The sequence below is a fragment of the Rhinoderma darwinii genome, chromosome 1 (assembly GCF_050947455.1).
Source record: "Rhinoderma darwinii isolate aRhiDar2 chromosome 1, aRhiDar2.hap1, whole genome shotgun sequence".
Classification (NCBI taxonomy): Eukaryota; Metazoa; Chordata; class Amphibia; order Anura; family Rhinodermatidae; genus Rhinoderma; species Rhinoderma darwinii.
Window position 1 is genome coordinate 15,870,887 of NC_134687.1, and position 26,553 is coordinate 15,897,439.

The 26,553-nt window shown below is 39.8% G+C and overlaps 1 protein-coding gene across 2 annotated transcripts in view; it reads left to right on the top strand.

Annotated features, from left to right (window-relative positions):
• LOC142748706 (RING finger protein 24) overlaps positions 1–17,207 on the top strand; it is an 85,548-nt gene extending 68,341 nt beyond the window's left edge. For both annotated transcript variants that reach the window (XM_075855901.1, XM_075855894.1), the window contains exons 2-6: positions 2,928–3,077; positions 9,154–9,196; positions 9,596–9,637; positions 11,310–11,389; positions 12,087–17,207. In XM_075855901.1, coding sequence (XP_075712016.1) covers positions 2,935–3,077; positions 9,154–9,196; positions 9,596–9,637; positions 11,310–11,389; positions 12,087–12,225 — 447 coding nt within the window. In that variant the 5' untranslated portion in view covers positions 2,928–2,934 and the 3' untranslated portion in view covers positions 12,226–17,207. The remainder of the gene's footprint in view (positions 1–2,927; positions 3,078–9,153; positions 9,197–9,595; positions 9,638–11,309; positions 11,390–12,086) is intronic.
• Positions 17,208–26,553: the final 9,346 nt, after the last annotated feature.

The following is a 26,553-nucleotide window of genomic DNA, read 5'->3' on the forward strand; positions in this document are numbered from 1 at the left end:
CGTTATTCATTGCTTCTAATTTTGTGTAATTTTACTTTTCCATTTTGTTAAGGGAAATTCCACAGTTTTATTTTTTTTTTAGTTTATTTTAGGTTTGTGTGGTTTTTTTTTTTGTTGTTTTTTTTGTTGGTTTTATATTTTAGAAATTATTTAAATTCATTGTATTATTTGCACCATTTAAGTATATACTATGATGACAATTGGTTGTGTGGTAGATTTTGTATATGGTCATGGGGATTAACCCCTACAGCTACGTAGGGGTCCATGCTCATTGGGCCCCAGCTTAGGTTAATTCATCTTCATTTCCCATGTTTGATATGAACCTGCGCAGAACCCCCCACCTCTTTCCAAGCAGAGGCGTGACTTCCTTCACCCGGGGCTTCTTAGCCCCCTTCCTGGCACCCAGGTCATATGCCCTGTCTGCCCTCCCTAACTACACCCATTCCCAGGTACCCCAGGTAAAAGGGGGGGGGCGTCCGTCTCAAGTTTTTATCTGAGAAGGTGTGGGGTTAAACAAGCGCCAGGCATCCTATTCCTCCGCCTCTGAAACACTTTCAAGATCTCTGCTTGCTGTGGGTGAATAAGCCATTTTTTTTTATTACATCCACAATTTGTGAACCACTGGATACTTCTCACAGCTGAAAGTTTGTTACAACTGTTTCCAGTCTGGATAATCCTTTAAATACATCCGCAGCACAAATCGCTTTCGTGTCCTCATGGTTTGCTACAATGTATCAGTTTAGGGAAAATGTATCAGCCTAGACTGTTTAGGAATCTCTAGACAAAATTGTATATAACCTTCAGCTGTGAGCAGGAGTGGATGAAATGTTATCAATTCGCTGACAGCAAGCAGAGGTTATAGAAACCATGGGAAAGTGAAACAAAAAATATATTCTAAAGCTGCAAAACTTTTTTTTATCGTACAATGACTAAACTTTCGTTATATAAAACAGGAAAACCCTGTCCTGTACGTTCTTCCTTAAAATGTTTCTGTAATAACTTATACCAGCTTCTGGCGTAAATTCTAGTAAATATGTCGGCCTGCGGGCGGCCCTGCTCCTTCCGCTTCGCCGCCCACTTTTTGGAAAAGAGGTGGGGGGGGGGAGCAAAAAGTTGCAAAAAGTTTGTGCAAAAACTAAGTCTGCAACTAAGCAAATTATGACTTTTCTACACCGGAAATCAGGCGTAGATTGCCTAGGACGTATCCGCCATTATATATAATCTTTGAATATATTGCATTTTTTATGTTCTGTATTGTATGGCAGCTCTACCAGTTTTTATGCCGTATGATAAGCTGCGGAATATGTTGGCGCTATATAAGTAACAGAAATAAATAATAAGGGATGGTCATGGTTCTTTAAATTGTGATGTCAGAAACGTATCTTGCGCTGCAGATAAAGTAAGTGCCCCCTTATCTCTAAGTGCTGAGAGTATTTACATAATGACGTACTATGGAAAGCGAAAATAAAATTATAATCCTTGTTTGCTCCTCAAGGTTCCTAGTTATATAATTTGTAGCATTATATTTTTAGGATCCTGGGGCAGCAATGCTATAAATCACTGTCTATTGTGCTTTTACTGTAAAGAATCCTTCCGCAGTAATACAAGCTTGTGGTGGTGTGCTAGTTATGGAAACAGAAGTTGGCTAATAGGTACCTGGGTATAGATAAGCGCCGTAACACCCGTAAGGTCCCATAATGTCGGGAACATAGCTGTCACAGTGTCAAAAGCTCTTAGTTGAGTTGTCTCTTGGCCCTACTGTCTCAGTGGGGCCCCTTACCTGTCTAACCTTTTGGACACTGTCTAATTACCCGTTCTGCCCAGTATACAGGCTCTACAGGTACTAGCATGCTCTGCCAATATATACCGGCGCGCCACCCCAACTTCCATCCATTGTGGAAGTCTGTACAGGTGCCATTATGCAAGGTTTTCTGGGACTGGGAGTTCCAGGATCTTGATATCTGTAGTTCTACAATAAATGTATCTTTTTCTGGGTGCCGGCATTGAGTGGCACTCATGAATTTCCACATTCAATTCAAATAGTGTTGCGATACACAGAACCGTAAGGGGTTCTACACCCACCCCAAGACTGTACTGGGACATCCTTGTCTTATTATAACATAAAAATAGTTTTCCACTGTTTCTAGAATAATTAGATCCCGCAAACAAAGCTCGAGTGAGCATACAGACTGCTGTGGGCTCGTCATTGCCGTCTCTTTGTGTCTAGTGGAATTTTCCAGCCAGAAGGGTGTAGCAGAGGAAACGTAGAATTGGAACACTAGAAGAATGTAGAAAAGAAGGAGATGGCTTTACTGCAACTGAGGTCCAAACTTTATGGGGAATCTGCAGAGTGCTACAGGAAAAGCTTCATCATTGTATATTAGGGAATTGCATTTCCAGCATTTTCCCAATATACTGTATTCATATTACACAAAGAGTTTCTTTACAGGGGGTGGGGGGTGATTCAGGTAATTACCGCTACCATTCAGAGTGATCAGAGGGGTTGTCATGATGACTGTCAGCACCGTGCAACAGCTCCACCGCTATTACCATTTAGTGCATAAATGGCGCCAGTAATGTGCTGACGTTGCCAGAAGATCAGATCGGAAAAACGCTCCTGCCCATAAAGGGAGCGATTTGGATGATCGATTCAGTGTATACTCAAAGGGATTTTCCATGATTTTACTCACTTCTTGTTTGTCTTTATTGAGTTACAACTGATAAGGACTTTAGATGGGGTAACATGCTAGCATTATTTGGATCTCAGGATTGGGTGTATAAAGACCCCATAGCGGTGTCAATCATGGCTGAGACAGGGGATGGACTACCAACAACCATTAGGGGCCAGTTTGATTTTGCCATGTGCACCCCCCTCGTCTTATTATTGAATTATTTTACTAATCCTCCCTTTTATATCTAACCCACAGCCCATCCATGAGCCCGGATTTCCAGCACTATAGCCTCAGGATGCCTAATATTGGATTCCAGAACCTCCCCCTCAACATCTACATCGTAGTGTTTGGCACTGCAATATTCGTCTTCATTCTGAGCCTACTCTTCTGCTGCTACCTGATTCGGTAAGTTCTTCTTATTTTGATTGGTTGCCTTACCATTCCTACAATTTCACCCTCCACTTCCATGTGCATTGCAAGATGACCTGGTACAGGTTGTGTGGGGTGACTCGGCACTGCACCAGGGGTGTCAATGATTGATGCTGAATCGGTCTAACCCTGCTGTCAGCTATCATGATGTATGGATGTCAAGCTCTTATGGAGTAAATCTATACGTGTCACCAGCCCTATATAATCTATATGGGTGATACTACTGGAGGCATTGCACTGACCTCTACTCGGATCAGGGGCGCAGTCTCCCTTCTATATGAGCAACTGCTGCTTCCTGACAGTATCTATACGAAAATGATGCATAGGGGAGTGTCACCTATGGGTGAGTCCAGTTTCTATCAGACGGGAAGAAGAAGCTTTTGTACCCACAGTAATGTTACCACAGAGGAAGAGGTCACCGAGCCAGAGCAAGAAAGTGCGAAACTCAATAGAAGGGGAAGATGTAAAATATCTATCTATCTATCTATCTATCTATCTATCTATCTATCTATCTATCTATCTATCTATCTATCTATCTATCTATCTATCTATCTATCTATCTCTAGATGATGGACTTTATACACTGCCCAGCACTACTGTATAAATTTTGCTGTAGTATTGGTTTTCAGTTCTGTGATGTCTTCTCCATTCACACCCGAAGCTGAATTCAAAATTCTGCTAAATTCCTGTTTTCAAATAGCCAAGATGACACAGTTACACAGTTAGAGCTCAGCGTCACATGTCCAACCAAGAAGTGTAGATAATCTTCAGTCTTTCAGAATTCTAAATGCAGCTCTGGATGTGACTGGAGTATATGATATCATTTCTAGAAGATTTTTTTTTTTTCAAAAATAGGCCTCGTTCACATCTGCGTTGGAAGCTCCATTTGGGGCCTCCGTCACAGATTCGGCCGAGATTACCGGACACTATATTCACAGCATGTTATAGCTACCGGAGACTACGTATAGACCGCTATTGTTTCCGCTAAAAACCACAGACGCCCGACGGAAAGCTGACTGAACCCATTAAAGTCAACTCATTGTAGTTTTTAATATCACTACTGACCCTTATACAGTAATGTACTGGGAAATTGCAAACATTTTTATGTGGGGTGGAATTGGGGGGAAAAAAAACTGTGATCCCTCCATTGTCTTTTGGGTTTGTTTTTACCGCAATCAGAGTGCAATAAATAATGTTATATTGTAATCGTTTGGACGCGGCGATACAAATTAAGTTTTTTTTTTTTGTTTTTTTGCATTACTCTAGGGGGAAAATGGGAGTTTTTGAACTTTTAGTATTTAAAGTTTTTGTAAAATTACTAAAAACTATTTAACAGGTATTTATTTTTTCTTACATCGTTTGATCGCTGGTGATACCTGTGTACTGCAGTGTATTGTAATTTTAACGGGCTTCTATTAAGCCCTGCCTCGAGAAGAAAGTTGGCAGACCTGGGGGCCTTCACTAGGCTGCAGTGACCACCATTGATACTCCACGATTGCTTCACAGGGGGAGCGCGATGGGGTGACTGAGCGTCCCCCCCCCTCTCTTTCTAAAGGTTTAGATGCCGTGGTCACTATTGACCACAGCATCTAAGTGGTTAAACGGCTGGGGTCGGACTTTACCGTAAAGTCCGGGATCGGAGCCAAGTTTCGACACCCACTGAATATAAAGCGGGCTCAGCTTGTGAGCCCGCACCATACTCCCTCTTTTCGGTCATGATGTGCACTTATATTAAGGGAGCGGCAATTATCCAACTCCTTCTTCCTAGGGGGCAGTATTATTTAGCTGTGTTTTTTTAGGTATTTTTTTAGCAATTGAATTGTATTATTATGTTGGCACTACATGGCAGTATTGTGGGGGCTCTTTAGAGGAGTATTATTTGTGCACTGTATGTGATATTATTTAGTACTATGAGGCGGTATTATAGAAAAACTGTCTACAATGTTAAGGGGGGCACTTAGTTTTCCCACAAACAACAGATTTTTATATTTCTGGAGAACACGGCTGACTGCGGGGTGGTTTTTAAACCCCAAACCCCCCCCCGTAGCTCCCCTTGACGCCTAAGTTTACTTTGGTAACATTCTTTCACTTTGCAGCTGCTGAGTCATAGCGGGGTGTTACATTGTGTCAGTTTCTCTTTCTTTTAAGACGTTGCGTACTTTGGCCATAGGAAAATAAACATCCCACAAAACGGAAAGAGACCAGCGGGAGGGCGCGGATCATATATTACAAAGTCAATATTTCATGTTTACCTTCACTTAACCCCTTGTGTGTTCAGGCCCAGCTGTAAAATAAAGTGTGGTTAATAAAATGTTGCATAAGATAAGGAAAACGGGATATACATTTCTTACAGAAAAAGCGCCACCCTTGTCCATGGACCGTGTCTGGTATTGCAGTTCAGCCCCATTCACCATCATAACCTGTTCCTATCTGCATGGGACCAATAGCACTATTCATCCTGATCTTCCTGGTTCATAAATAGAATGCCAAGACTGCTATAACACAAAGTCGGAGATGAAGCAATGATTAGTGATCTAACTGCAGAACAATACAGATACTTATGGTGTTCACAGCCCATGGAATGCTGGGTGACCTCTATTGGCTATGTAAGAGAGGAAATAGTGAGTGGACATTTCCTTTAAGCCCTTCTTCCCATGTATTAATGAGGGATCTTAAGGCCACTAGTATATACGAGCACTAATAAAAACGAGTGAATTGCAGCTAAAGTAAAAGAGGAACTTGACTATTAATCAACCAGGATATGAGTAAATTTCTTGGGCCGCAAACCAGTTTGTTCTCCTTTTTCGGAGTTCATGGAGGAACCTTTAATATCCCTAGAAGTGCTATGAATACATCGGACGATGGACATAAGGGGCCTGAGTCAGGGTAATGAGCCCAATTTGTAGACTTCACTTGCTTTAACTATAACAACCATATTCTGTAATCTCCTCCTCCCTCACAGCGCTGCTTGCTTTTTGGCACATTATAGGAAGCCAAAAATTGTTGTCTACGCCGCCATACAGACTGTAACATAGACATGCGGCCTGTACATTGAGAGTGTATGGTCAGGAGTACAAAAAAAAATGGGACATAGAATGTAATTAAAACCACAGAAAAGGCCATACTCACAGATTAGGTGGTGGGTAAAATACCCGTTCCAAACAGGACGCAACCAGGTCAGAGAATGCTGTTGATGGGAAGTGCCCAGGTGTGTTTAAATAATGATAGCCACTCCCACTTACCTTGAGGGGAGTGGTGTGTTGGGCATGGAAGTAAATGTGTAATAATAATAAATAAATAATAAAGTACTGTGTATAGTGCACATGTGAGGTATAGGGGACATGACTAAGTGTAGTGTGTAGAAATCAGGGCTGTGAGTGAAACAAAAACGTGAGTGTAGTGTGTAAAACATGGAGGCGTAGTGTTTGGATAGTGAGGCACAGCATATATCGCCGAATAGCAGCCTATTTATAACGCCCATATTGTAAGAGAGCGGGCTGCCCTGCATGCAGTGCCAAACATCCGCACACCAGGCTATCCCAGCATCATAAGACCCGGGCGCGTCCTGAAAAAAAGTATGTACAATGTAAGTAACCATGAGAAAACATGGGGTATTAGTTGTTGTTTTGGCCAAAAAAACGCAAGCTCGCAATCCACATCACGGATCCCCACACTTGCGAGTCCCTACCTAGAACTTTTCGTTCCAAAATCTAAGATATACAAAAAAAAATGGGACATAGAATGTAATTAAAACCACAGAAAAGGCCATACTCACAGATTAGGTGGTGGGTAAAATACCCGTTCCAAACAGGACGCAACCAGGTCAGAGAATGCTGTTGATGGGAAGTGCCCAGGTGTGTTTAAATAATGATAGCCACTCCCACTTACCTTGAGGGGAGTGGTGTGTTGGGCATGGAAGTAAATGTGTAATAATAATAAATAAATAATAAAGTACTGTGTATAGTGCACATGTGAGGTATAGGGGACATGACTAAGTGTAGTGTGTAGAAATCAGGGCTGTGAGTGAAACAAAAACGTGAGTGTAGTGTGTAAAACATGGAGGCATAGTGTTTGGATAGTGAGGCACAGCATATATCGCCGAATAGCAGCCTATTTATAACGCCCATATTGTAAGAGAGCGGGCTGCCCTGCATGCAGTGCCAAACATCCGCACACCAGTCAGGGTAATGAGCCCAATTTGTAGACTTCACTTGCTTTAACTATAACAACCATATTCTGTAATCTCCTCCTCCCTCACAGCGCTGCTTGCTTTTTGGCACATTATAGGAAGCCAAAAATTGTTGTCTACGCCGCCATACAGACTGTAACATAGACATGCGGCCTGTACATTGAGAGTGTATGGTCAGGAGTAAGCACGACATGGTTGCTATAAAATCCCCCAGTCTTGGCTTTCATTGTTCATAGCCCTATGGATATGCATTGCCTTAGGCCATTACCTACGGTGGATTCTTTATATATAGCTTATAGGCAGCTACCAACTATGATGGTGACCATGTCAGAATTTATTTATATTGAGACACTTATTGTATCTGATCAGAAACAGGCTAGCACGGAAGACTTAAGATATGGGGTGGGTGAGGAGCCCATTACTGTTCCTACAACATGGCTAGGATTATCGGAAATGTGTTTTTCTTTTTTATGAAGTGTCACAGTTTATTTATTTGGTCTTTTTTGTCTTTAGGTTTCTATAAGTAATATTGATTTTTTTTTTCTCATGATTTTGGACTTTTTGTTTTTATTTTTACAAATAATGCATTGCTATAAATGTCATGCATTTTACAAAGGGCTTTTTCCTTTTAGACTGTGCTGCCTGTTTTACAGATTTCTCTGTTTTGAACTCCGAGACATTAAAGGTTCTTATAATGGAGGTAAATTCCGCAATGTTCTTCCCTATAATGACTGGTTGCCATGGAAATGCTATTGAAATTTATTTTAGTATTATTTCGCACACAATAGTGGATAGCTGCCAGCAGCCCTGTTCTCACGAACGTCATCACATAAGTGTACAGGTCAATGCCCCCTCAAGATCAGTACACTCTTCTCCTAAAATACTCTGTGCTGTTAGGGACTCTGCTCCTTCCACTTTGTAACTCTGTCTGTGACCTCCCACTTGTCTCCAGCGCCCTCCTCACATCATGACACTATCCCTGTCACATACAGTCCTGTCCTCACTAACATCATCACATGAGGTGACCGGTCACTGCCCCTACAAGATCAGCACACTCCTCCCCTAAAATACTCTGCGCTGCTTTAAGATCCTGCTTCTTTCATGACCCTTCATGGCTTACTATGTCTCCATTAACCTACTCCTGTCATTCTTACATTATCAATCTCCACTTGTGTCTCACTAATATCCTCACATACGTGGAGAGTTCAACCTCCCTCACAACTCCGCACATCACCTTCCTGAAATACTCTGTGCTGTTCAGGGCCCTGTTCCTGCTATTATCTATTTATTTCAGGAGAGGAGATGCTGCTCTTGTGGAGGATGTTAGAGAGGCACAAGTGGGAGTTCAGAGACTGATAATAGGGTGATAAAAGGAGCGGGGACCACAATAAGTGACCCCAGACTTGTCCCTCAATAGTATAATCACATGAGTGGAGTGGTCACTGCCTTTTACAATAACAGCACGGCATTTTGCTTAAATATTCTGTTCTGCTGGATTATCCTAGTCCTACTATCAGTCTGGCTCGCACTTTCCTCCAACGCCCTATGAATCGTATTGTGATCTTATCTTTCATACTTGTCTCCTGAAACACTCTGTGCTGCTGAAGTGACTACTGCACTTTTTTCCTATCAGTTTATGACCTCCCACTATTTTTATAATCGCACAATTGGACAAGTCATTGCCTCCCACAAGATCAGCACACACTTCAATCCTCTGCCACGTCCAGGCTCCACTTAGATCAGAAACAGACGTAAAAAATAAACAAAAACCTTTAATTTCTTGGTGACCTGCATGGTATAGGTCTGGATGAATGTGACTTGTGTTCCTCATCTGCGTATTCTCCTCCTTATCGCCCTCTACAGGTTGAGACATCAGACCCGTAAGGAGCTGTATGCCTATAAACAGGTGAGGCTGGAAACCAGTTTGTATCTCTGTATCCGACACCCCAATATCCGCCCTCTCCTGTCACCCAATGATCGCCTGCTGTCGCATTGGGTACCAGTGTTCGAGATGTTCTAATAAAAGAAAGCTAGGGGGCGCTACTGCACCCAGAAAACCCTGATTTAGGAGGTGCTAGAGATATATGCTAATCTACTCCTCCCCTTCAGCTGATTGGCAGAGAGGAATCACATGGGGGTACAAATAAACCAGCCTTGTGTGCTGTAATACCTCCTCCAATCAACTAATGGCGTTCTCTTTTACCTCGCTCAGCACTTTTTAACTTCTTATTAACTTTTTTCACGTTTCTCAAAGTTTTTCTGCATTATAATTTTTCTTCGTTTATTTTTTTCTTTCATTTTTCAGGTTATTTTAAAAGAAAAAGTAAAAGAGCTGAATCTCTATGAGGTTGGTATCCAAGGTTATCGAAATGTAGAATTGACATAAAGTCCTAATAAAGTCCTGTTAGTCAGTACCATTAGACAGTAACCAGTCCCCCGCCCCATAGTGGCCATATAATACACTGCATGTATACTATAGAAGATATGGGGGGCTACCTATTGATACATGGGTTATGTGTCATATCCAAGGACTATAGGATTACAACTGATTGTCTGCAATAAAATGAATACAAGAGAAGTTCTTACAGAGTCGAACACGTTATTATCTTCAGACGAATGTTAGATATTTTCCTTATGGGGGGGGGGGCTATAGGAAAATTTTGTATTTTTTTTCATTGTCCCAAATAGTTAAAGGAGAACTCCAGCGGAATATATTTCTGACATATCTGTAAAATTTGCAATAAATGTCTAATAGGTTGAGGTTGCATTTCTGGGACCCTCGCCTATCAGGAGAATGGGTACTGTCGTGGGAGAATATCCCTTTATTAGATGGGATATATTGACGATGTTCAGGTCACACATTAATATTGTCCTAGACTTAATTTCTCCTGGTTTTACCGGGAGTCACTCTAGGCAGGTTTAGCTTCCCTCATCTGTTCACTCGATGAGATATAGATGTCACCCGATTGCCGGAGAGGGAGCGCAACATCCAAAAAATAAGAAATCGTCCATTATCTTTTAGATAATATACTTACCCTCCTCGCTCCCGGCTCTTGTGCACCCCCTAGTGGGGGACTTGCATTTGATATAATAATACAGCTGTATTGCAGTGTTTCATGACTGCCATTGTAAATCTGAAAGGTGGCCTATTGAACTAATAGGTGGCCTAATAGGCTTACACACATGGAAGACCTGGGGGCCATTGTTAGGCCCCCGGCTGCCACAGCAATCCATCTCTCTCTGTCTAACCACTCAGATGCTGCGGTCAGAGCAGGGTGTCAGCTGTCTAATACAGCCGACACCTGCGAGTAATGACGCGGTCACCGCTCCTGTGCTCTCACTGTGACGTACTATTACATCGGTTCGCAGGAACAATCCGCTTACCATTACTATTATCTGGTCACTGTGTGTGTATGTGTATATATTTATATATAAGTATATCTGGTCACTGTATATATATCTGGTCACTATGTATATCTGGTCAGTGTGTGTGTGTGTGTGTGTGTGTATATATAATCTCTAGTCACTGTATATATATCTGGACACTGTATGTGTATATCTGGTCACTGTATATCTGGACACTGTATCTATATCTAGACACTGTCTATATATCTGGACACTGCATGTTGGTAATTGAGCTCTGTGCGGTAGTATTTAGGGATTGGGCATTGTGTGCCACTACTACTTTGGCGCTGTACAGTAGATTGTTTTGCTGTATATAGTACTGCGACACTGTATAGTATTTAGACAACTGTATGGAGGTGTTATTAGTCTACGCATTGTTGGGAAGGCACCAAACTATAACATTTATAATTAGCTATTGTTATTTGGACACTATATGGAGAGGCGCCAACAGGAGGTACCAGACTCGGCACCATCCATCGTAATTCTGGGCCTGGCGACATTTAAACGGATATTACATGTCTTCAAGTTCCTGTGTTTATTCCCACACAAGCCGTTGTCCGGCTCCTGGTTAGGTCTGCTGCCATATTATTATAATTCTTTATATCTCCTTGTAGATTTGTGCCGTTTGCCTAGAAGAATTCAAACCCAAGGATGAGCTGGGTATATGTCCGTGCAAGCACGCCTTCCACAGAAAGTAAGTACTCATTGTCCCCAGGATTGTGAGCCAACACCTCTGAACACCACCTTACCTTAGAATTGATCTACATAAAAAGCTGACTAACTTAATGCATTGCATTACTCGTACTAAATTACAGCCTGTATTATACTCCAGAGCTGCATTCACAATTCAGCTAGTTACTATTAAAAACCATCATCAATCTTGCTTTCAGTCAGCTTGTACTGAGCAACTATAATGTAAATCATTAAAGCAAGTTATGAGCAGACACTAAACAAGCAGATACTGTAGTTATTGAAGATTTCAGCTGCAGAATTATGAATGCAGCTCTGGAGTATAATATAGCCAGATAAGTAATGCAATGTATTTACAAAGTTCCTCAACATTTTTCCATTTTTCTAGTCTTTTATTCTTTTTATGGTCCACTTAAAAACATTGTGCCCAATTCTGGGTGCCTGCGGTCACCACTAGGGGGAGCTTAATGCATACATTTTTATTATTTAGTCCAATATATAAATTGTGCACACTAAGCTCCCACTAGTGGTGGCTGCAGTCAGAAAACATTGTATATTTAATTCTATATTAACAACAGGGGATTTGGAGCTGTGTATCAGAAAAACGGAACTCCGACTGCTGTAAAGATATATTAAGAAATTAATTCGCACAATCCGACCTCTGCATATAGAAAAATGACTTGTCTTTTTTTTTTTTTTAGGTGCCTCATTAAATGGCTTGAAGTGCGGAAAGTTTGCCCCCTGTGTAACATGCCCGTCCTGCAGCTGGCGCAACTTCACAGCAAGCAGGAGCACGGACCTCCACAAGGCCCGCTACCCGGCGCAGAGAACATTGTATAGTTTACAGCCAACATGTCATCATGGGTCGCCTATACGAGAAGCCACAGATCGCATGTCCCTACCCCGCTTCTGCGGGGCCGATCCCAGAATCCTGGTCGGTAGCTGATGGATTCCTAATCTCCGACATGGATATGTGGACTCTGTCGCAACCAAAGCACTTTCATGGCCTGCCTCTACGCAGGAGAGACACAAGGGAACTTGGCAGCAGTATTTGGCCTTGGACGAGCACTTTACAAGATTTCACTGAGACTCTTGCAACTTTTTTTTTTTTTTTTTCTTTTTAACATTTTATATGGAAATCTTTACTGGAAGTTTCACTGTGCCAGGGACGGAAGTGGCACGACTGTCCATTTACAAAGGGAAGGGATGGCACCGAACCCAGGAGCACCTGGGCGATGGAGTATTACCACACTATGCAAACTGCTTACCGTAAACCGCGCACCTCTCGGTGTATGAGAGAAATCCTGTCCGCCCGCGTCTATCCGTAAATCCGATTTTTAACCGCGGCAGGATACCGTCAAAGTATGAACTGATACGGTTTTCTTAAAGTGCACCCGTCACCGGCTCGCAGACATATTTTCTCAAGTTCACCGATATTCTATGTGTTGGGTCTTCCGACCTAGTTACAGCATTGAGGTATGAGTCTCAAGGCGCCTCCGTGCTGAAATTAGTTCCCAGAGATCTGATATAGGCCTAAGGTACCATATTTTAGGTGATTTTTACTTTTTATCCAATATATATATTTGATTTGTTTTTAAAAAAAATGGCCGATCGTATGTTACACCACCAGATTAGAGCGTTGAGCACGATCGTGGGCCCTAATAAAAAAATCCCTGGTGTAGCTTAGGCCATAGGATTCCTCCTACTGAATATTGCTGTGGTCAAAAAAAATATTGCTAGCATTCCATTCACTATGAATTAAGACTGTTACATTTCCTACACATATATGTATGACATATAAAGAAGAACTCCGACATTATCCGTATCAAAGCCCACGTGGCATGTTTTAAAAATGTGAAAACTCTGTGTCAATATCTTATTCCTGTGCCAAGTTATTGAAGTTACAGCCCTTATATGTCTGTGTCCCCAAGACAACACTTCCTGTGCTCTTACAGCTCTCTGTTATCCGAGGGACACAGACTACCGGCAATCAGGTTTCTAGCTCAGGCAAGAAAATAAAAGGGATCTATTTGGTTACTGTAAGGCCTATTGTAGAGCAGAGGCAGGAAGTGTTGTCATAGGGCACTCTTCTATTGAAAGGTCAGCAACTTTAACAATTGATAATTACAAAAAACAACTGATAACTATAAGAACAATTGTATATTAGGAGGCATGTGAAGCATGGGCAGTGTGGATATGAGGAGCCAATGGATGTGGCAAGGACCGGGCCTACCCGCCGGATAGAGTCTGTCATGGCGTCTGCCTTTACTGTATAAAAACTTCAGCACTTATAATAAAAGATGAGTGACCTATAATCCTCCCAGCTACAGGGGGACTACAAGTCTCAGCATGTCGTATACAATCATCTGGATAAACCCAGATTACCCAAGGGTGATCTAAAAGTCAAAAGTCAGGAACCACCCAAATATCTAGCAGGGGGACATTGTAACTCCTGCTGACGCCCCATCCCTCCACCCTTTCCCACAAATACCTGACTTTAGATTAGGATGATGGAAGTGTTGGTGGAGTATAGAGGGTGACCACCCTGGGGATTACTAGAGCATGGAGAACCAGTGTAGTCACCTCCTGGAGGTGTGGTCTGTTGCTAGGCAACCATTTAAGTGATGTGATGATGTACATCCTATAGTTTCCATCAGAAATCCTGTCCTATAACACGCCTGCGCCATCTTGTATTCTCTATAAAGTTAAGAGAGGTTCCTTTAGTATTTCAGGGGTTCCTGATTTTTGACTCTGGAAAAGAAAAGTGATTTTTTTGGCAATTTTTCTTATTTTTTGGGGGAATTTTATTTTTCTACATTTGTTCTAAAACGGTTCTCAACTGCTTGTAAAAATTTCTATAACTACATAAATCGCCTCTTCACAGTAACGGCGCTCCAACGTAATCAAACTTTAATCAAACTCCTCCCACATAAGGTCTTGTGCGTATTCCTTCCTCCGTTGTCGTTCCATGTTGTACGTTGTTTTTCACACTATTTTTCGTCAGAATCTTCCAGCGAGGAAGTAGTGTTGGTGTCACACTCAGTACTAGGCCTCATTCAGATGGCTGTAGAGCAGCCACATTTTTTACATTTACATGATTTGTTTTGTACTAATCCTAAATTACAGCCTTTATTATACTCCAGAGCTGCATTCACAATTCTGCAGGCTGAACTCTCCCAGTGTTTTCTGCTTCATCAGTGTCTGCACAGATCTTGTTCTGGTGATTTGTATTTTGGGAGGTGGTGTCTTAACAACCGACACTGTATAGTAATCTGATGGAGGACAATCTAACTAACTGTCTGACAACAAACTTAATGACTGTTTCCCATTACAACAAGCAGAATTGTGAATCCAGCTCTGGAGTATAATACAAGCTGCCATTGATCTCAGTGGTACGGTATTTTGTGTACATTCCCATTCATGCATTGAAATAAATCCTCATTCTGTAGAGATTAAGAGTTACATATCTCCAACCAGTCCCGATAGGGATCAAGAGCTTTGATGAGATATGTGGTCGCTCCAGTTTGGAATTCTATTGGGGGTCCCAGATCATAAACTCCCACCAATATTATTTCTAGCATGTCAAAAGGTAACTAAAAGTGGAACTCCCCTTTTAAGTATTTCAGAACAAGATTGATAAGTGGATTCCCACGCGTTTCAGACCAGTCTTAAGCTTATCAATATATGGCGTTCAGAATTAAGAATTTAGATTTGGATTTATATTCTGCCTAAATTTTTAGCACTTTTTCTGATGGACATCAAGTGGTCAACACCGTTATTTATAAAAAATTTCACAATTTGGCCAAACTTTTTGGCGTACGATGTACAGTATCTACTGCTTTGGTAGAGTTCTTCCATTGGTAATCGTATGGTAGACGTCCCGCCTAGTTCTGGTAGATGTATTGATTAATTCTAAAAAAAATTTTGGCTCCTATATTGGATTCCAAAAGTATCGGCCGTGGTGATTGGTCAGAAGTCTAGTATACCGGATATTTCCTAGTTGTGCCTGAATAATTCAGTAGTCGAGTTTGTATATTTGTCTATAAGGGCTTGGAGGATATATGTATAGTATATTGATTAAGTATTATGGCTTTGGTGTTCAACCCTAATTATTATAATTTTCCTCCGTGTTATTATATATCCGATCTCTATGCGTTTCGAATTTTTCAGGTGTACGTCTGCCCATTTTGAGGTGCCATTGCCCTATTACTACTTGTATTTTCTGCTTTGCGGAGTAACATCGTAATTTTTTTTTTATCATTTTGTCAAATTTGTTGACAAAAATTTTATCCCTTTAAATACACAATGATGGCAGCCATTTTATGGGCTGAACCAATCAGTATGCAATTAGGTGACATCAGTGGCCTTAGTATATAACGCATTTTGGTACATTTGATAGGTCCTCGTGACATATTGGCTTTCATGGTTGTTTAGAGGTTATCCTAACAAATTGGCTGCCGCCGCCCATGACCGTGTCATTATCTCAAACTTTTTTTTTTTTTCTTCAGTAAAAGCCTCATTGTCGGAAAAATATTTACCCACTAGAATATAACTAAGCTAAATAGATTGTGAAGATTAGAGTACTGGGGAATTGTCTGAAAAATTGTGCCAAGATTATTATTATTATTATTATTATTATTTTTTTTTTTTGCATGTGACCATTGTTGTGATATTTCGTACATGTCTCTCAAGCAGCATGTCATATGTTTATAATAATAATAATTAATGACATGTCTAGTACTGGCCACATGAGTATTGCCCCACTGAACATTTTTAAAGGGCAACTCCATTCACAGATGAAAATTTTCCTAGACATTCAAATACATATTATTGTTCATAGGGGGCAGTATTATTATTATTATTATTATTATTATTATTATTATTATTATTATTATATACAAATTTGATGTAGTGAAGATATATATGGTGACAACCATTTTTATGAGCCCCCCCCCAAAATAAAACAAAGCTGTTCTCACTCAGCAGGGGGCGACAGTGAGCGCCAAAACAAAGCCCCTTTTCATTATGAATAGAGTATTACATCTGTGGTGCATTCACACGCCTGATCGGAGTGGAATTCAGAATTTTAAATAACTGGAGTCAAACGGTGACAATTTGTAATCACAATTTGTACATAAAACTCCCAACATTATAGTAGTTTATAAGAAATTTCTATATTTCCTGGTTTGTACTTTCTGGAAGAAAATGCTGGGGAGCAATAACATACCTGAGTGTCACGACCCTTTAAATTTGTAAACATTTTTCTGTCACGACCCTTTAAATTTGTAAAAAAATTTCTGTCACGGCTCTTTCAATTTGTAAACTTTTTGTGTTTCGTAATAACACGTGACGTCATATACACGTTTAGTAAATCTGTATCGGCGTCACAAGGTAATATTGAGGATAACTGGATAAAATAGATAAATGTGAAATCCAATATAGTGTTTTACACAAAAACAAACAAATTTTTTTTTTTTTTCATTTACTCCAATTTTTTTATTTTCTCGTCTGCTCTCGTCCTTCTGTCCGATGTTCCATTGTCCAGTGCTTCTATATTTTTTTCGAATTGTTTGTGAGACCTCAGGTTCTCGGTTTCATAGACGTGTTTGTACGCTAAAAAGAAGAGAAAATTCGGCAGCAGAATATTTTTTAAAACTTAAAAAAATAAAAAAAACTCACTGTTTTTGTAAGCTATATTTTTGTATATTTAATTGCTATTAAAACTGTGTTTTTTGCTAACTACAATATTCATATTAAAGAAAAAAAACTGTTTTGCATGTGATTTGACTTGAACTGTAAATAAAGGACAACTTTTGAAAACCGGTTTTGTACCTTGAATGCTGTTGTGAATGATATTCTATTATTTACCCAACAGGAAATTATGAACTTGTGGGGTTTGGGCCGGTATTCCGAAATGATGCTCCACAATATGGACTTAAAAGGATTCTCCAGGCCTGTATCCTTAGGATAGGCCAAAAATATTAGGTCAGCAGGGCCATACCAACAGGACCCCTGCCAATCAGTACAATGAAGGGGCCGCCAAGTCCCACATCCCCTTCATTGCTTACGCAGGCACAGTTTTTAATACTTCCCTTCCCGTTTTGTCATACCGGATTGCCCAAACCAGAATGTCTAAAAGAAGGTTTTTTTTGGAAGAAGAGAGATCAACTCCCACTATCTGCTTCATCACCCATAAACTACTGACCAGAAGCCGGAGTTGATATGTTCTTTGCAACATTTTATTTGGCTTTCTTCATGCATTGGCCGTGCCCACACCCATCTCCACACACAACAGGGATGCAAATGCGGTCACAGGCAAGAGCATACTGCAGGCAGGTTCTGATGATAGCAGGCAGGTGGGTCACATGGCTGCTTTTCATAGGTGACAACCCTATATGAAGCTGTAATGGTCTCCTCTGCTTGGCTCTTGAGCACATTGTGAATATCTGTTGGTTTTTCCATGTAAAGCATGGGAAATGTAGTAAGACACAACACGCAATAAAATAACTTGGGGACCAAGGTTGTCCTAAAAAACTAGAACAACTTTTTGGTGGCTTTCCTTTGTCCCATGTGAGTGATCCCTCTCTCAGGTCCTTGTAGAAGAGTTCTCCTAAGTGAAGAACCTCCACAACGACTGGCCTAAATTTGATTTATGTTCCTGTGGTTTAAATGAGAATGTGGTGGTCTGAAGCCCATGATTCCTTAATTCCACCCTATTGGCTATCTACCATGACTAAAGCTGCCCATACACCTGCAATAGCTGTCGACTGAACGCTATTCTACCCCCATATATATTCATGCTCGGCCGAGCAAGAATATACGTAAGCTGATCTCCCATAGGTAAAAGGATCGACATGTTGAAATCCAACATGCCCCATTCTTCTTTCCCCGACATCTGCTGTCGGAGAAGGGTTGGGACACCCATACACATTAGATATTGGGTGGGTGTGTATGGGTGCCCTAATAGTCACACAATCTCCAATTGGGCTTGGGCTTCAGTAATAGGGAACTGCCTCTTCTTCCACTAGTCGAAGAAGGAAATTGCATTCCTTACATCCCACGGGAAACTATACACCATTGTATATGATGGTGGTCTATAGTTTGTCAACGAGAGGACAAAAGTGGGAAGATTTACAGTTCTTGTGGTTGTCCCTTCTCTGTGATAAGCTCCAGTTGTACATGGCTACTCTGGACCAAACATGGACAATGCATACAAGTGTCTACAAGGGGCAAGTGTTCAACATGGTGGACCATAAGTGTATGTGAGTTTGGACTTTCCAACCGTATCTAATATGACCAGAGACTGATTGGACACTATATTACACAACTTAATAGATTGTAGGGTGGTGGTTTAATGAGGTCTACCACCAGCAAGAAGGTAGAGCGATTAGGCTGGTGAGGGGATGTTCACCATGTTTGCTTTAAACGTTACTAAAACTTGAAAACAGGGTGACTCAACGCTATACGTTGTGTCTATTAATTTGGACGCAGCATCTCCGATCCATTCATTTAATGTATTAAACCCTTTCACACTGAAACGTCCCTGGGTATGTCCTCCTCCTTCTTCCAAACAATGGTGAGGTCATCCAAACTACAAGCGATTATGGGATCTACAAGGGGTTTATGAAGGTGGAGTTGTTTGATCTTGCCTGTATAAATTCTTAATAACCTAAAGCCTTTTATAATGATCTCTTCTTAATCCTGACTTGTCAACACCATCTTAACTGTGCTCAAAACACTCAGATGAATTACTCGAATAGACAGAAAGTCTAGGAGCCAGGTAATGTGCGCTCCTTAACATCTTGTCTATAAGGATATTTATGACGTACAATTTATGGACCTGGAGAAGACACATTCGTTTTGTTCACCAATAGTGATGTCACAGTGATGACCATGGGTCTATGATGTCATTGGTTGGTCAAGCTCGGTAATGTCTGCAGTCCACATGCGGCATAAGAAGTAATGTTGTGTGTACATGGTCAGATGAAGGACGTCATAGCCTCCACTTGGTCACATTGGGGGTGGCAATGGGAAATGCTCAAAGGACAATGGTGTGTCTCAACAGATGGGCCTATAGTCAATCTTCAAATAGAAAGGAATACAGTAGGTAGACATACCAGATGCTGAAATCCATTTCTCAAGCCTTCATACTTATTGACCTGACCTGATTTCAGCCCAGGTAGAAGTTACTCCAATCACTAGTACGAAAGCCAATTTCTGAACCTCATCTCTTTTTAACCCCTTCCTGCACTGTGCCGTACATTAAAGCCACGGGCCATTAATGTGTGTAATGGGGATGGTGCGGTGTCTGCACCATATACAGCTAAAAGCCCACTGCAACTGCCGGGTTCAAAGATAACTCTGATTCTGGCCATTTAACCTCTTAGATGCTGTGATTACTAGTGACCATGGCATCTAAGTGGTTAGATGGAAGGAAGTGGTAGGGAGTCAATCACAGGGTGCTAAAGGGTTGCTATATATATATATATATATATATATATATATATATATATATATTATAGTAGTTAAATTCTTGTATATAGGAGGCAGTATTATAGTAGTTATATTCTTGTATATAGGGGCAGTATTATAGTAGTTATATTCTTGTATATAGGGGAAGTATTATGGTAGTTTTATTCTTGTATATATGGGCAGTATTATAGTAGTTATATTCTTGTATATAGGGGCAGTATTATAGTAGTTATATTCTTGTATATCGGAGCAGTATTATAGTAGTTATATTCTTGTATATAGGGGCAGTATTATAGTAGTTATATTCTTGTATATAGGGGCAGTATTATAGTAGTTCAATTCTTGTATATAGGGGCAGTATTATAGTAGTTATATTCTTGTATATAGGGGCAGTATTATAGTAGTTATATTCTTGTATATAGGGGCAGTATTATAGTAGTTATATTCTTGTATATAGGGAGCAGTATTACAATAGTTATATTCTTGTATATAGGCGGCAGTATTATAGTAGTTATATTCTTGTATATAGGCGGCAGTATTATAGTAGTTATATTCTTGTATATAGGAGCAGTATTATAGTAGTTATATTCTTGTATATAGGGGAAGTATTATAGTAGTTATATTCTTGTATATAGGGGCAGTATTATAGTAATTATATTCTTGTATATAGGGGGCAATATTATAGTAGTTATATTCTTGTACATAGGAGCAGTGTTATGGTAGTTATATTCTTGTATATAGGGGGCAGTATTATAGTAGTTATATTCTTGTATATAGGAAGCTGTATTATAGTAGTTATATTCTTGTATATAGGGGGCAGTATTATAGTAGTTATATTCTTGTATATAGGGAGCAGTATTACAGTAGTTATATTCTTGTACATAGGGGGCAGTATTATAGTAGTTATATTCTTGTATATAGGAACAGTATTATAGTAGTTATATTCTTGTATATTGTAGCAGTATTATAGTAGTTATATTCTTGTACATAGGGGAAGTATTATAGTAGTTATATTCTTATATATAGGGAGCAGTATTATAGTAGTTATATTCTTATATGTAGGGGGCAGTATTATAGTAATTATATTCTTGTATATAGGGGGCAATATTATAGTAGTTATATTCTTGTATATAGGAGGCAGTATTATAGTAGTTATATTCTTGTATATAGGGGTAGTATTATAGTAGTTATATTCTTGTATATAGGAAGCTGTATTATAGTAGTTATATTCTTGTATATAGGGGTAGTATTATAGTAGTTATATTCTTGTATATAGGAAGCTGTATTATAGTAGTTATATTCTTGTATATAGGGGGCAGTATTATAGTAGTTATATTCTTGTATATAGGAGCAGTATTATAGTAGTTATATTCTTGTATATAGGAGCAGTATTATAGTAGTTATATTCTTGTATATAGGGTGCAGTATTATAGTAGTTATATTCTTGTATATAGGAGCAGTATTATAGTAGTTATATTCTTCTATATAGAAGCAGTATTATAGTAGTTATATTCTTGTATATAGGGAGCAGTATTATAGTAGTTATATTCTTGTATATAGGAGCAGTATTATAGTAGTTATATTCTTGTATATAGGAGCAGTATTATAGTAGTTATATTCTTGTATATAGGGGGCAGTATTATAGTAGTTATATTCTTGTATATAGGGGGCAGTATTATAGTAGTTATATTCTTGTATATAGGAGCAGTATTATAGTAGTTATATTCTTGTATATAGGAGCAGTATTATAGTAGTTATATTCTTGTATATAGGGGGCAGTATTATAGTAGTTATATTCTTGTATATAGGGGTAGTATTATAGTAGTTATATTCTTGTATATAGGGGGCAGTATTATAGTAGTTATATTCTTGTATATAGAGGCAGTAGTATAGTAGTTATATTCTTGTATATAGGGGGCAGTAGTATAGTAGTTATATTCTTGTATATAGGAGGCAGTATTGTAGTAGTTATATTCTTGCACATAGGGGGCAGTATTAGGCTATGTTCACACTGAGTAAGAAATCTTTTAAAGAGGTTAAATAGGTGGTAAAATCTGTGGGTCATCCCAAGACATGAAGAAATATGGTTGGACTTATATGCAACTAAAATTAACAATGTCTTTCCGTATAAACGCTGCACTTAAATGTTGATATCAATTAAAATTGGAATTGCTTTTAAACATAGGAAGATTTACTGAGAAAGTTTCCAGCTCTAAAGTATTTCCATCTTAGCACAATATTTATGTAAATTGGAGTTTCTATATAAACTGCATGAAATGTTAAATACTTTTGTGTCAAAAAAGACAGAAGTATGATAGGTATGATACCTTTATTGGCTAACCATAAAAGTTCTATATGCGGCTTTCAGAGCACAGAGGCTCCTTCTTCAGGCAGTTTACAAATGAATGACTTAGAAAAAAGCACAACATTTAGATGTTACACAAAGACAATTAGTACATGAAGTGATACATCATTAAGATAAGCCGGGGCAATAAAACGGAGGTTATAGGGGTGATGACTTAGGAGTTAAGGATCTGGAGTCAGTCTGATGGGGGACGTGACGTGTGTCCATGTAGTGGCTCATAAATCCTGGTGTCAGATTGAGGCCTTGTGTCAATGACTGGAATTTTATCATCATCTTGAATTCCCACATTTTTCTCTCTCTGTTGTTTTTAAAATGACCCTTCAGAATGAGGACCTTTAAATCTGCCAAACTGTGATCAGGTCCAGAGAAGTGTTTTCCCCGGGTGTATCCACCTCCTGTTTTATTGTATGTCTGTGAAGATTCATCCTGGTTTGTAGTTTTTGTATTGTTTCTCCAGTGTAGATTCCTTTATTGATGCACCTTGTACACAGGATCATGTACACTACATTGGAGGATGTACAGGAGAACGTGCCAGCGATTTTATAGTCCGGCTGCGTGTTTGGTATCTGGATGGTGTTTGATGACCAGATGATGGTACAGGTCTTGCATTTTCTATTATTGCAAGGAAAGTGCCAGTCTCTGATGGTGATGAGAGGGACTTCTGACCAGGAGATTCCTTAGGTTTGGTGGCTGTTTGTAGGCAAGGAGAGGTAAATCTGGGAATATTTCCTTCAGTTTATTGTCTTTGTTGAATACAGGTTGGAGATCAGCAGCAATTTTCCTCAAGATGTTCATTTGTGGGTTGTATATGACCACTAGGGGCGCCCTGCTGTTGTCTTCCTTCTTTTTGTACTCCAGAAGATTGCTCCTTGGAATTCTTGTTGCTCTGTAGATCTGATCATCTATAATCCTTGGATGGTATCCCTGTTGTAAGAATGTATTCCTCAGTGATAGCAGGTGTTGTTTTCTGTCTTCACAGTCTGAACAGATCCGTATGTATCGCAGAGCCTGGCTGTAGATGATGGATTTCTTTATGTGTCTCGGATGGAAGCTGTTCCATCTCAGATATGCTGGACGGCCTGTAGGTTTATGGTAGATTGTGGTTTGTATGGTATTGTCTCTCATGTATATGGTCATGTCCAGAAAATGTATTTGAGATGTAGAGTAGTTGAGAGTGAGTTTGATGGTCGGATGGAACTTTTTATGAATTTTTTATGGAAAGATATTAGTTCATGTTCAGAGCCTGTCCAGATTATCAGCAGGTCATCAATGTACCGGAAATATGCTAGAGGTTTAGTTGCGCAGGTTGATAAAAACTCCTCCTCTAGTTTGGCCATAATCAGGTTGGCATATTGTGGTGACATTTTGCTACCCATAGCGCTTCCCATACACTGCAGATATATGTCTTTGTCAAATAAAAATTAATTGTGATGGAGTACGAACCTGGTGAGTTGTAGGGCTGGCTCTGTCGCTAGATTGTTCTTTTGAAGAAGGTGTTGGCATGCGGCTATGCCATCCTCATGGGGGATGTTAGAATACAGAGACTCCACATCCATAGTTGCCAATATTGTTCCCTCTGATAGTGGACTCAGGGCTGAGAGTTTGCAGAGGACGTCTGTGGTGTCCTGGACATAACTGGGTGTGCACCTCACCAAGGGCTTTAGAAGATTTTCCACCCAGCCAGAAATATTCTCAGTTAGAGTCCCAACACCTGAAATGATTGGTCTCCCTGGATTGCCTTCTTTAACATGTAGAATGTTCCCATTCTGGGATTGTCCGGTATAAGGTCCATTAAACTGTCTGATACAGCGTTGAAATTATTGATGATATGGACAAGTTCCTCTGTGTATTGTTTGGTGGGGTCTTCATTAAGCAGGGTGTAGTATTTTCTGTCTGAGAGTTGTCTGTGTGCCTCCTGGATATAATCGGATGTATTCAGAATTACTACAGCGCCTCCTTTATCAGCGGGTTTGATGATGATGTCTCTGTTGGATTTTAGTGATTTTGTGACGTTCCTTTCCTCCATGCTGAGAGTTTATGTTACTTTGTGTTGTTGGTCCAAGATCTCAGATTTAACTTTTTTTCTGAAGCAGTCTATGTAGTAATCCAGAGTTTGATTGTATCCAGGTTGTGGGGTCCAGTTTGTCGTCTTCTTCTTTCTTGATGTTTCTTTTCCCATCCCGGCTTGTGATGTCATATCTGTTTTGTCAGAAAAAAATTCTTTCAGCCGCAATCTGCGGAAGTATTCCTCCACGTCACTGCAAATCTGGGCTCTGTCAAGTGGTTTAGTGGGACAAAATGTAAGTCCTTTAGATAGAACATTCATTTCCATTTTGCTATGTTCATACTGAGAGAGGTTTACAACAGAGGATGGTATATCCAAATGGTTATGTGGATTTTGGTTTCCTTCTTGTATTTTGAGACCCGATTTCTTCCTTAGTCTGTGGAGTTTCTTTTGTTTGCAGATGATAAGTTGATTTTGGAATTTATTGTAGAATTCCTTTAATACTTGCTTGGTTAGACTTGATCCAGGTCCTTGTACTGCACAAATCTGCAATGTGATTCTGAATGGTGCAACAATAGGCTTTTGCTGCTCTCTAGTGGTGATGTACTGAATTACAGGTATTGATGATTATTTACAAAGCTTCTCAGCTGGATTACTGGTTACTAAAAATATGTAGTTTTATGGTTAATGGATCTGTGGTCAGACACAACGTCAATGGCACCAAATCGCTTCCCGTAGGCTTTATCTACACCCCCTTAAGTGTTTGGGTTCTGTAACTGGAAAGCTCCTGCTGCATACGCCGAACGTAGCTATAGGCCTTCATTTAGCCAACGGAAGCCAAAACATTGTCCTTTTGTCCTTCGCCAGGGAAGTATTGGTCGGAATACCTTTTTTTTATTTTACATTGTAGGAGGGCATAGCAGACTCCACTTTACTATACACCGCAAAAAAAGTATACAATGTGGTGTGGTATATGTGTGGTATATAGATATTTTTTTACATTGTGGCCAATGGCTGAAACATACCACTATATGGCTATAAAGAGGCATATGTCAGAGGTATACATCAGGGGATAATCCCCATGTACAGTATACGTCCGACTTATATCGAAACTAAATGTGAACAAATCCTTAGTCCACTACTGATGCTGTAATATACGGAATCAACTTTTCTTTTAATGGACTGGTTTTTAGGTAAAAAAAAATTACACGTTTTCTACGCTCACACCAACATTGGTAGGAAGGGGGAGGGTCTGAACTTTACATTGAGTGAATTCCCACATTTTATCATAATGTCGTTTTTAGGTCCTAAATTCTGTGTTAATTCATTTCTTAATATATCTTTATAGCAGTCAGAGCTCCGTTTTTCTAATACAGAGCTCCAAATCCTCTGCATCGACATAGATATAAAACATGAATTTCTCCCTGCCTTCAGTCACCACTAGGGGGAGTAAACTCTAAAGCTCCCCCTAGTGGTGGTTGCAGGAAGGCATCATGTTATCATTTACATCTATGTCTGAGGATTTGAAGTTCTGTATCAGAAAAAACGGAGCTCTGACCGTGATAGGATATATTATAAGAAGAATTAGCACAGGGTTTTGGGCCTATTGATATTTGAAAATACAAATTGATATTTAAGGGTTGAAATTCCCTGTAAGGTTCAATTATGGAAGTTAATGAACAGCGCATTTCAGGTCCTGCCGAAGCGTCAATCCAGAACTTTCCAGAATGCTCAGCCGTTCAGGTGTAGACATGCTTTTATGTTTAGGATAATTGATTTTCCACGTTACTGCTCCCGGGACTGCATTGACCAGAATCTGGGACTATCCCGCTGGATCCAGGACATATCCGGGCACTCCGTCAACTTGCTAGTTCTGTTCATCTGACATTGTCATTAAAGATTCCTGCAGCCACCACTAGGGGGAGCTCACTGCATATAAATTCATTGAGTGCAGTAGTCGCTGTATTAGTTCATAAGCAGTTATCGCCCCCTAGTGGCAGCTAGATATAAACATAAATTTATCACGTATAAAACCGGACATCCCCTATACACATAGGCCATAACTTTTTTACTTTTTCACTGGTATGAGGGCTTGTTTTTTTTTTTTTGTTGTTTTTTTTTGCGGGACAGGGTTGTTTTTTTAATGACACTCTTTAATGTGCTATATGTAATGTACTGAGAATTTTTTTAAAAAAAATTTGTTGCTGTGCAATGGAAAAAGCCCCAGCAATTTTGCCATTTTTGGGGGTATTGATCTTATGGCATTCACTGTGTGTTAAAAATTACTTAATCAGGGGGTCAAGTACGATCACAACATTACCCAACT